The sequence below is a fragment of the Rhinopithecus bieti genome, unplaced genomic scaffold (genome assembly GCF_001698545.2).
Source record: "Rhinopithecus bieti isolate Rb0 unplaced genomic scaffold, ASM169854v2 scaffold_8675, whole genome shotgun sequence".
NCBI classification, from domain to species: Eukaryota; Metazoa; Chordata; class Mammalia; order Primates; family Cercopithecidae; genus Rhinopithecus; species Rhinopithecus bieti.
Window position 1 is genome coordinate 1,521,767 of NW_016806447.1, and position 12,372 is coordinate 1,534,138.

The following is a 12,372-nucleotide window of genomic DNA, read 5'->3' on the forward strand; positions in this document are numbered from 1 at the left end:
TCTTAATATGTAACAACAAACGTTCAAGCTTTCAATATGAGAATATTAACTACATGTTACATGTGATGCTTGAGCTGGGCTTTCTTAAAAAGGTATTCATTATCCAAAATAAATAGCTCAAATTGCAGCATATATTCATCTCAAATAAGGTAACTATAACTGAATTTGAACAGTAATACACTGCAAACTATTCTTTGTTAATAGAACTTTTCTAATCATTTGTGTTATTTTGCTGCTTTGTACCATTCATTAAAAGATACAAAGCCCCTTTTCACATAACTTTAATGTTACAACTTCAAAAAAAGTTCATTCATAAAATAAGATGAACCTTTCCACAGGCTGCCAATCTAAAGACTCCAGTTTGTGGAATAATACATAATATTATAACCTTGATGCCAAGCTTACTCCATCGATCCAATAAATAGGTTTTCTCTTTAATGTGTCATAGCCTCTTTTCTGACATAATTGAGGATTACAATGTTATTTAACCAAATAACCAATATTAATTGAACCAAAGATGTTACCAGGTTTTAAGGATTTTTAAAATTTTATAATGTGGAAGCTACAAAACAAGTTATTCAGAAGCCATTACAGAATAGTTTTTGCCTACTGTCATCACTCTGAGTATCAGTAATTATGACTCACTGAAAAAGTCGTGCTGTTAAGTGTTCTTGTAGCAAAAACTCTTAAGTCAAATGGGTTTTCTTACCTAAATTGTAAACTGTGAGCTCCTTAAGAATAGGGATCTAATCTTAGAAACTTTTCTATTCCACTAGCTGCTACACAATAGGTCCTTAATGTTTGTGTTGTGAATGAAATAATTGAATTTGAATAGAAGTTTACATTCAAACGTCGTAATAAGACAAATAATGAAAAACTCCAAAGTCACTGATTATAAAGAATATGCAATCCATTTGGGATTTATTGCATTTAAAGAAAACAGATTAAAACAGGTATGATAAATAGAGTAAGAAAATAACTTTAAATTTCAAACAAAATATAGTGAATCAGGGACAGAATTCAGTCAAAAAGAATAAGCAATGTAAAGGCAATAAAGTAATAAAATCAGTTAGTGCTTAATTAGATATGGCAGGGGGAAGGGGTGGGAGGGGGAGACTGAGTCTATCTCATAACTCTTTCCCAGCGATATTTGAGGACTGAAGTTACTTCAGCAAGTATGTTTTGTAACAAGTAGAAATACAATAAAGATGTAAATCTGATTTATTTAAAGGTTAAAGTTATTTGCTTAGTGGTACATAAAAGGCTTCAGAAAATTCAAGTTTAACAAAAAATGGAAGTGTAATCAAAGAAAGTGCACTTAAAGCTGTTTGCCAGCAATTAAAAAGTAGCTTCTATACAGCTTCTATTAGATGACTTTTCAATCACAAAAGAGCACAGTCATAAAACAATTATTTCAAAAGTAGCACTATAAATTTTAAAATAAAACAAAAATAACCCCAAATCATGACCCTTTGCATTATCATCTACCTTATTCTCTTAGTAGCTTTTGTAAACCCTCACTAGGAGTGAATGTTCTCTTAGATATGATTGTGGTTGCAATTCCATTTTTTAAAAATTCACATTAACTCCACAGTAGAGAGATGTGACATGCATGTGTGTACATATTTTTATCTTAATATATAAAACACCACTGAGTATAAAAGTTCTCAAATAAACTATTCATCATTTATGGTATTCTCACAGTAGATATGTCATCTCATTCTCACAGTAGACTGTCAATTCAATAATTGGACCTAAAATAACAAGTTTGCTAAAAAGAAAAAAAAAAATGAGAGAAAAAAGTTTACTGCACATTCTAAATATATTAAAAACAAATGTACCCAAGCTCCTCAAAACTAGTGATATTAATACACTTGTACCTTCTAACAGTGCTTACGTGAAGTACCAAAACCTAAAATAAACCAAGCAGAATAGCTGACTTGTAACAAAACCGCTCTGCCTGGTGAACTTCAGCAGAGAAGAGTGGGCTCCACCTTAGATTTTCCACCAGCAAGAGGACAACAGTCTATCACTCTTAAACAATAAACAGGGTAGGAATGAAAGTTGTGTCTATTTGCAAATCCAGATAATGTCGTAACTATGCGCAACACATACACAGGGATTGGGGTAAGGGAAAATAATTACACTCCTAAATAAACGTTCTAGTCAGTTAAATTTTCATCCAGCCTACAACCTTTCCTCCTCCACCTAATATACTTACCATGCAATTTTTGTGTCTTAGCAGATACATTCTTCAATGCCATAAAAGCTGATCTTTTAATACTAACATTTTACTGATGTGATAATATTAAAATAAGCAAATGGTCCACTTTTCAAAGGATTATTCAAAATCAACAAGCATTATTAAAGCTGTTAGGAAACAACTTTGGCCTCAGATTTTTGCTAGCTTCATAATAATTTACTTCTCTTAGTGATGTTCAAGTATAACAGGTTTAGTTATAACTACATCCTAAAGAAGCACAGGGGACACCCAAATATTAGGGGAAAAAACCCAGATGTGTGTGTGTGTGTATTTGCTTAGTGTTTCAATGATAATAAGTATTATAACCTTTCTCCTTCCTTAAACCTAATTGATACATTCCCATAATAATGAAGCCAAACTCTTAAGTGGGATGCTGTTGTGCCAGGTACTGTTGTTATAGAACACTTTCATTACTCTTTGGGAGCTTTATCTCTCATAACTGTCTCAGCCAGGGAATTAACCTAAGCATCAGTCTTGTTGGAGTGACCTACACCATGACTCACGTATTCTGGGGGATTTAGATTGAAATGAAAATCTGCATAAATATATCGTTATACTTTCCTTAGGAAATGCCTCTACTAAACACAAAGGAATCTCTCCTTATATATCCTGGTTGAACCCACCAAATTGAATCCTGTATCTTTTTCCTCCGAGCTCAATCTTGAAAGAAGTTATTCTTCTAAAAAGTCACTGTGCTGTGTTATGTAATACATTAAGAATGTTAAACTTTTTTAGTTGTCCAATGAGTCGTTTTCTCTCAGAATTTATTAAGTCTTATAATAGGAGTCTTATATGTTTTGTGTCTATCATTAAATTTATTCAGTGTATTGAAAAGCAATTAAAAACTCTAGTATTTCATGTTACAATCCGAAGGAGACCTATCCAAATTATTCCATCCTACTAGTACCCCTTCCCTCTTTATAATTGACTCCCGCACTCCACATAGTAGGGTCTAGAGTAACGATCCCGACAAACAAACGAGCTAAATACAACATAATTTTTTCAAGAAGCATATTGTGTACACCTCAACAGATTTTGATACAAACCTACTGTAGTTCATGAATTTACTATGTGTAATCATCAACTCTTCACTTTTAAAAGAAAGTATCACTTGAATCTATTTTGTAAAGTTTTTAAACATCTACTTGAGCATTTGCATTAGCAATATTAATCAACCTGAGAATCAGAAGAAAAAAAAAAGGTGCGAACACATTTGCCTTTGGCACAAGGACAAGTAATTGGTGCAGTCCAGCTCTAAAAGTACAACTCTAAATAATAATGTAATGCTTGGTCTGCCTCTGCTACATTGTGATTCACATATTGCTTCCCTATCTACAAATTTGTATTTGATTTAGCATATAAGAGAAGGGAAAAAGCAATAAAAAGACAAATAAGTGGTTTAGTTACATATACTTTGCTTCTTTCTGAGTTCAGAACTGTGAAAAGAGGCAAATAGCTTATCCCATTGGGGCACTATAATTAAGAGATTCCTAATAAAATTACTCATAAAATATACTTTAATTGGGTTCGAAGAGAGTTAATTTAAAATATAAAAATCAAAGAGAGTGCCAGTTGATGAGTGTCCACTCCTTTCTGTAAATAGCATTAACTGTTCTAGAAACTTCCAAATGTTAATCTGATAGCGCAGCACAATTATAACTTAAAATAGTTACAGACACAGGAAGCACAGATACTATATTCACATTAATTCACATATGTAATCTCTATCATTAAATGATTTCTATAAAATCTCAAGTTTCTAATTAGGATTTGTGGTGTAAAAAAAGGCAAATTGGTAGCTGGGTTCTTTTCAGTAAAGACACAATCAACTAGCAGAGTTAAGATGCTAGGCCACCTTATATGCATTTTAGGATCTGGTGTATTAGTGCAGAGGTACTTGCAGCAGGATGCATGAATCCTGCCTTTATATAAGGCTTTGTAGGTGTCACCATTCTGTGCACTTTATTCAATCTACTCCACCCCCCAAACCTAATAAAAATAATTGTTGCTTATGATTTGGGGAATATTTGGTGAAGTTGCTAATAAAGTACATTAAATGCAACATGATTTCACATTGTAAATGTCTTAAAAATTGTTTCCGCTACATATTTTCTTTATAAAATTTTTATATAACCCTTGTCCTCACTCCAATTTTTCCAATAATCTGCTTTATTAGGGCCATGACAATAAAAGTCTGGGGCAAGAAGCCATTCATAAAGTGTTTCTAAAGTAGTGAACATTTTCTATTCTATATCATTTTTTCTTCTTATAATTTCTTTGCAAATGTCAGATATTCCTCATATTTTTGTTCTAGGCTTCTATGCGATAGTCCATTTTTTAAGTTATGTTTTAATTGACAAAAATTATATTTATCATGTATAACATTGTTTTGAAATATGTAAATTGTGGAATAGTTAAATTGAGCTAATTACACATTTTTTCATATGCTTATCATTAGATATTCCATATTAATGGCACTTGTTTTTTAAAAAGAAACAGTTTTAGGCACAATAGTCAGTTACTTCTGCCCTTGCTTTGTGGAGAAAGGTATGAAGGAGCTGAAATCTCTGCACTCTGCCAGATAATTACTTTCTAGATGCTTTAAGATAACTAGACTGTTTTACTGTTCTGGAAATTAGAGAGACCTTAAAAAAATCCAGCAAGTGTAACAGTGTATGTACAAATAACCCTAGCCTAAATTTTAGGGATATGCACACAAAAAATGACATCTGATATCAAAAATAAAAGTTTTACTGTCGCTTCTCAGTGGCTACACACCTGGAAAGGGCCATGTGCTTTCACTGGAAGTACCGACACTTGCATTTCTGTATTGTGATGTAGTAGCAGAAACTTATGAGCTTGCAATTTAGCTCCTTTCTCCTGAAGAGGCATCAAAGTTCCTACCTGCTAGAGATATTTCGTCTTTTCTATTTGGTTTTATTTAGAAATCACCTATTCTGATTGATCTTTACAGAATGAAATGATATAATAGAGCTTACCAAATTCTTTCAAATTGAAACTATTCATACTTTCTTGAAACAGGAGTTAATGCCAAGAATCCATCAGAAGTATCTACTGTTTAGAAGGAAATGGAGCAGCACCAAATGGGTCCAATTCGACTGGTTGGGACTGTTGGGACTGATGTGGAGTGATGCTTTGCACCACAAGTTCTGTAAAGGGCACGGCACCAAAATCATCCATTTTCAATACATCTGCACTATGGAATGACCCATGTAGTGAATTTTGTCTTGGCCGTCCTGGCAGGACAGTATTGTGATCAGCACGGATGTCGCTCAGGCCCTGATGTGGAGGGTGCCATGACAGGTCTGCAGAATGGAACGGCTTGGCACCGAAGGGGTCCAACAGGCTCTCCTCAGGTTGTAAGACATTGCCCCTATCTTTCCCATCAGTCAGTGCAACACTGATGTTCTCCTTGGAGTCTGAGATGGTTAAAAATTCATTGCTACTTTGAGAGTCTCGGCGGCCCACTTTTTTGTGCCTGCGAGCCCTCTCTGGAGTGCGATAGGTAGGCTTCAAAGTCTTCTTTGTGCTAGTTGGCGTGCCATGATGCCGCTTCCCATTACTTTTGGACATATCCTGCTTTGTGCGCCTTTGGCGAGAGGACAGTTTCTGTAAGCTGCGCTGTTTGACTTTTTGCTGCTGGCTCCCCGTTATTTCATCAAAGGGCACAAGCCCAAAAAGGTCCTCGTTGCTTTCACTTTTACTTGTTGATGTGAGGAAGGGTTGAAATGGAGTGGAGCCAAATACATCTACACTTTTGGGATAACCAGGGATAGTATGTGCCTCAGGCCCCCCCGCATGGCATTCTTGGACATTCACCTTCTTGCTAAAAGGCGCCTTTGTGAACACATCAAATTCCTCCTGCTCGAGTCCTGCAGCAGGAAACCTGTGTTGAGGGAGGTTCTTTTCATTCTTTTCTTGCTGGGGCTGTTGAGCACGCACTGCAAAGAAGGGGACAGCGCCAAATACATCAAACTCCTGTTTGGGAGTCTCCACCCCAACATCAGAGGATAATTGGGCTGAGGTGAGGAGTATTGTATTAAGATCTTGGGTTGGTCCACTGCCAGATTTGTCTCTGTAGACAGAGCTCATGTCACTGTACTTTGCTTTAGCCTGCTCATAATCAGAATCAGAGCTATGTTTCTCCTCTTCTTCCTCATCTTCAGAATCCATGAGGAGAGGCCTATGACCCAGATTTTCTGGTTCAGTATCATCATCATTAAAATCTCCTTGTTCCCCCTGAAGAACTTCTTCATCATCTTGCTCTTCCTCTTCACTGCTCTTAGGAGAAGGGGGATCTGATTCAAAATCACTTTCAGATTCATCATTCCCCTTTTGCACTTGACCCTGTACTGAGGTTTTCTTTCCAGTCCGCTGATCTTTAGATGCTGGACTTGTTTTGCCGTTCTTGAGAGGGTTTGCAGTGCCATTTTCTTGATTTATAGATGAACGTTCAGCTTTCTTTTCAGGAGAACCTGCAAGTTCAAAGAAAAATTATTACAGCATTCCAATGCATTTCAGAATCCTCTTGCACTAAATGTTAATATGTATTATACACAGCATTACACATCCCTCATACGAGCTCCCTTAGAGGAAAGAATAATGTTGTCAATTCTTTGTCATTAGACTTAGAGAATGCATTTGACCTCAAGTAGACGGTTAAGTCTTAACATAAACAGACTTACTCATATCTGGACCCTACACCCTGCCTCCTCCTCATACTCTGACAGCCAAATTTTATTTATAGCACGCAGAATGTAGTAGACTAGCAAATTTTCTTCACCCCACCACCAAAATAACATTATTCTGCTAATTCTGAAACCTCAGATCTCACATTCACTAAACACCTTCTGCTTATATTTCAACTGTTGTAAAGTTTTCTCATGGAGATCCACAAGCACGAACAGGCTGCCTGCTCAATTACATATTTGTTTCACTATTTTTTTTAATCAGTATTGTATTTTTTATAAACCAGTATCTTTTGAATTGAGTTAGCATGAATGGCCTGATCAAAGCTAAGGACCAGATACTAAATGGAGACTGTACCAAGAACATCTGTCTTCTCTAGATGATATATCTTCCTTTAATTATAATATCTATACCTTACATTAAAAGCGAGATGCCTTTAAAAACAAATCTAAACCGTCTGGAGATGTTTTTAGCTCAGAATCCATTCAGTCACTTCATTTTCTGAGTTCATTCAACAAAAGAAATATAGGGCACTTTACTATACACATAGTACATTGGTGAGTAGAAGAAACATGGTTTCTGCTTTCAGGGGTTTACAATCAGAGGTTGCAAGTAAACACAAATTGTGACCAGTGCTCTGAAATAAAGGAGAGCAGGGAAATGGGTGCATAAACCTACTTTGGACAGTTGGTAAAGACCTCCCTAAGGAGATGACAGGACTGAACAATGAGAAGCAGCCAGCCATGCAAAGGATAAGCTGGAAGCTGCTTCCAGTAAAAGCAATGGCATATATGAAGACATATTTAAGAGGCTGAAAATAGGCTCTTATGGCTGGAACATAGTGAGCAAGGGAGGATCAGGTACAAGATGAGGTAAGGAAGACTGGAAAAGGCCAGACTGTGAAGGTTCTTTAAGGCCACAATAAGCAGCGTAGATTTTATTCAAAATTCAGTGTATAATGGAAGCTATTATTAAAATGGGTGTCATGATTAGGTTTACATTAAAAAAAAAAATGACTGCTCTATAGAAAAAGACTAAGGGGGCCAAGTGCAGTGGCTCACCCCTGTAATCCCAGCACTTTGGGAGGCCAAGGCGGGTGGATCACGAGGTCAGGAGTTTGAGACCAGCCTGGCCAACATGGTGAAACCCCATCTCTACTAAAAATAGAAAAATTAGCCAGGCATGATGGCGGGTGCCAGCTGAGTCAGGAGAATCACTTGAAACTGGAAGGCAGAGGTTGCAGTGAGCCAAGATCGCACCACTGCACTCCAGTCTGGGCGAAAGAGCGAAACTCTGTCTCAAAAAAAAAAAAAAAAAAAAAAAAAAAAAAAAAAAAAAAAAAAAAAAAAAAAAAAAAAAAAAAAAAGACTAAGGGGAGATAAGAAAGGGAGTTTAGGCAAAAGGAAATTATAGTAACGATAGTAACGCAAATTAGAGATTTTGGTGGCCTAGATGACATGACAGTGGTGGCAGAGTGGATCAAAGTAGAAAAAGTAGAGATGGAAAACTCTTGGTGGATGGCAGTACCATTAACAGAAAGAAAAGAATGAGTGGCATGATAGAAACCCATTTACCCTGATGTGATTATTATGCACTGTATACCTGTATCAACATATCTCATGTACCCCATAAATGTATATACCTACTATGTACCCACACACACAATTTTAATGAGCATACATTTTTTAAAAATGAATAGTTGGAAAGTGAAGAGGAGTACTAAAAATTTTGTTTGGAGACGTTAAGCTTGACATATGTGTGAGACAGCATTTAAGTGTACAGCAGTTAGGTATCTGTGACTTGAAAACAATGGTTAGTTTTTGGCTGAAGAAAATAGATTTGGGAGTTATCACCATGCAGTCGGTATGCAGGGAGAGCTACAAGACTAAAGGACATCACCTCGGAAGAAAACATAGAAGAAAAGAAGATCCAAAACTGAGCCCTCAGTATAAAACATTCAGAAGTCAGCAGAGGAAGATGAACATGCAAAACAAACTACAAAGTAACAGCCAGAGAGGAGGAAGAAAACAGCTGAGTGCAATGTCACAGAAATGGAGAGAGAAGAATGTTTGCAGGGAGGTAACAGACAACTAAGCTGGATGGTGCAAAGAGGTCCGGTAAACTAAGGACATAAAATGGCCACTGGATCTGGTCATCTTGTATAGTTTGTTGGCAATATTGACATGAGTTGTGGTGCTAAAGAAAGTGTGGGAGACAAGTATGTAGAGAATACCACCAGGTTATATTTTAATGCAAATATAATCTTCTGCCAGTTCCTTAAAACCAGCCAAGAGCTACATGCTGTATTTGTTATCCTTCCAGATTAAAAGCAAATCAAATGCAGATTCTCAAGTTTGACTTCTTCGCTATACCGCATATTTATGATATTAAAAACAAAGTTAATTTTAGATTAGTGAATTTATTGTCATGAATTTTTATTCAAAAGCAAACTATGGGAAGAGGGGAAAAATAAAACGAAACAAAATATGTACGGTTCCAGATGATTTCCCATCATCCCTGACTGTGGACCATTCAACGTATTATTCCTCGAGTTGCATACCCACCCACAGCCACAACATTCACACCTCACGCCTGCTCACGGACACCTCCAAGTAACATTCCAATGTTGCCCAAAGTGTATTCTGCAGAGGCTATTTCCCTAACAAGAACCAAGCCAAACAGTTCTGTGGTCTCAAGCAAACAAGTCTATGAAATGGGGCACTCTGCATTCTGCCTCCACTCCTACTCACCTGGAGTATGCGCATTAAAGAGGCTAATGAGTCCTACACAAAAGAATCTAATTCTATGAACCCTAGGATTTCCCAAATTGTCTTCACTACCCTTTTATTTACATGTAATGCCTGTTAACCTTTAAAACCAACTGTGCAAAAGTGCTTTGGGAAACGCTGCTATACAACTTATCTTGAAATTTTCCATTTCTAGGGCACTTTAGTTGTGTTCCTGAAGGTCTTCTGGAACATTTAACATAGGACAGATATTTCATCTTGGAGAATGTCATTTGGAAGTGAATTTAAATTCACCTTTTTAAAATTAATACATTGTAATCCCTAGTTTTCTTAAAATTTACTGTTTTCATTATCCAACTGGCTACCATTACTTTTCAGAGGACATCTGTCACTTTATACTTCCCATTCTGTTGGCCCTTTGTCGGTTTATCAAAGTTGTATTAATACAAATACACATTTATAATTGTCAGTGTGGGTATAAATCTGTGGGTTTTTAACTTACTATTTTTAATGCATCTTTTCAGGTATCAACATAGTCCATTATTTATTCTGATAGAAATATGATAAAATTTTGTGTATATAACTGTTCACTATTTAGCAATAGAACATTTAGGTTGTTTCTAGTTTTTCGGCATTTTAGATACAACCATGATTCATGCACTTTTTCCTTCAGGGAGTAAAAAGGAAACCCTCCTTTTTTAGTATCAATTTCACTTTATTTATATACTATTATTCCCTCCTTATGGGTAATTAACACAGCTAATAAAGCTAACCCAATAATAATCCTGACAAGGTCAACACTATTCCACTCTTTCTTTATACACAAAATGGGATAACACATTTTATTTCACAGAGCTGTTGTGAAGAAAGGACTTAAAGCGCCGCCTGACACATAATAAGCACTCTACCATCATCATGCCCAGGGAATGGCCAAATTCAATTATTTTATCCATCATACTCAACACGCTTCTAGTAACTTTTCTGGGCCCAATGGTTGCAGGTGAATATAAATGAGGGAGAAGTGTGGGGAGAAGCAAGTCTATGGCTAATTCAAGAGCTGAGATCCACTTCAGAATTGACCAGAAGTAAGCAGACAAACAAATGTATATCCACACAGCATAAGGGTGCATTTTAGATCCTGGAAATTATATTTTTGATTTTTAGACAGCTATATTTGGGAACACAGTATAAGAAATGGAAACACACTTTCAAAAGAGCAAGAAAAGACACCATCATCTATACCACCTTTGTGGTTTCAGATTACATCTGCAAATAGTACAGGCAATTGGGGAAATTTTCTGTTGATGTAGATAGACTGGTTTTAATTATTTTGCCCCCCTACATAAAACTAAAATAACAATCAAAAATATTTATCCAAATTCCTGTTTTCTCCCATATTCTTGCAACCCACACTGACATTGTTTAAATATTTCACTCTACACTTTTACTGCTGTCATAAACTTATAAAAAGTAAAGAGCAATAATGAGGCTCTCTGAAAGCATACTAAGAGAAACTATTAATCCTTTTATCTCTCCAGCACCACCTACTGAGGAAGAGTTAGGATCCAGGCTGCAAGTTACCACGATCCAAGGTAAGTTTCTCTTTCTGCAGTAGCAGTGATCTACTTAATCATCTATTCATTATGAAACTATAGAAGAGCTGGGAAAGAAAGGTGAATTACACAAAAATAAAAAGTATTTCAGTATATTCTAAGGCTTTCAGTCCTATTCCATAGACATAAAAGACTGTCAGAGTATTTTAAGTTATAAAGTTGGTTATAACCATACGATGCACAGCACTTTAGAATGTGACCTCTAGCTAAGAATGCCATAAACATTTATACTCCATTTATTTGCCTAAATATATTCCTGTAATTAAAAAAAAAAATTCAGATATTCCCACTATTTGTGTCTGGGGCCAGGTTCCCACTAGTTGTTAGATTAAATAATACACATTTGATTTACTATGAAATTTAATCAGGATTATTTCACTGCTAAAGTTAATTTTCCAAAAGTATAAGCCTAAATATGTTGCTTTATAATTCAATATATCCTAAATCCTAATAATCCCCATATTTACTGAGATCTGTATTATTAACATAAAAATAGCTGTTCTTCAAGTAGGTGGGAGATGGGGGTATAATATTTAGAATAAGTACTAAGAACATGTATTTACAGCATTAAAAACTGTGTAGATGGTGCACAGAATCATAACTCATTTACATTATTTTACTATACTGTAAAATTTCATATATTCACCCATTGTTTTATTTTGGCTCTAAGAAAGGTATTTCTCTTTTTTTTTAACTAAATACAGTAGAATGATATTTTGATGGTTTCTAGTCAAGATATTCTTTATTTATGTTTTTGTGCTTTGGAACTACGAACTAAAATTTTAGCTTTTTTATTATCTTAGGAAGTTGCATGTTAATTGGTGACACAAAGCAAGTTCACTAATTATGCAGTGATTTAGTAAATAAATGCCATGCAAAAATCTATATGATCAACCAATATCTGTAAACAAAACTTAACAGAGGGTTAATCAATTAATTGAGAGCTGTTACTTCAAATGCTGTTTCCCAACTAAGAATGAACCAATAGACCATTAGTCAAAACATAATACTAAGTAGATATTTTGGGAAAAAAACTCAA

At 35.6% G+C, this 12,372-nt stretch overlaps 2 protein-coding genes across 4 annotated transcripts in view; one reads left to right on the top strand and one right to left on the bottom strand.

The window, feature by feature from the left end:
• PAQR3 (progestin and adipoQ receptor family member 3) overlaps positions 1-12,372 on the top strand; it is a 44,441-nt gene that overhangs the window by 22,124 nt on the left and 9,945 nt on the right. Inside the window, exon 7 of one of the 3 annotated variants that reach the window (XR_001886456.1) lies at positions 11,259-11,312. The gene's annotated coding sequence lies outside the window, so the exon portion shown is untranslated. Of the gene's footprint in view, positions 1-5,305; positions 5,393-11,258; positions 11,313-12,372 lie in introns of those variants that run through there. The other 2 variants (XM_017876534.1, XM_017876533.1) reach the window with 2 other exon arrangements.
• BMP2K (BMP2 inducible kinase) overlaps positions 5,189-12,372 on the bottom strand; it is a 142,478-nt gene continuing 135,294 nt past the window's right edge. The window contains exon 16 of the mRNA XM_017876597.1: positions 5,189-6,759. Within this exon, the coding sequence (XP_017732086.1) occupies positions 5,336-6,759 (1,424 nt within the window). The 3' untranslated portion in view covers positions 5,189-5,335. The remainder of the gene's footprint in view (positions 6,760-12,372) is intronic.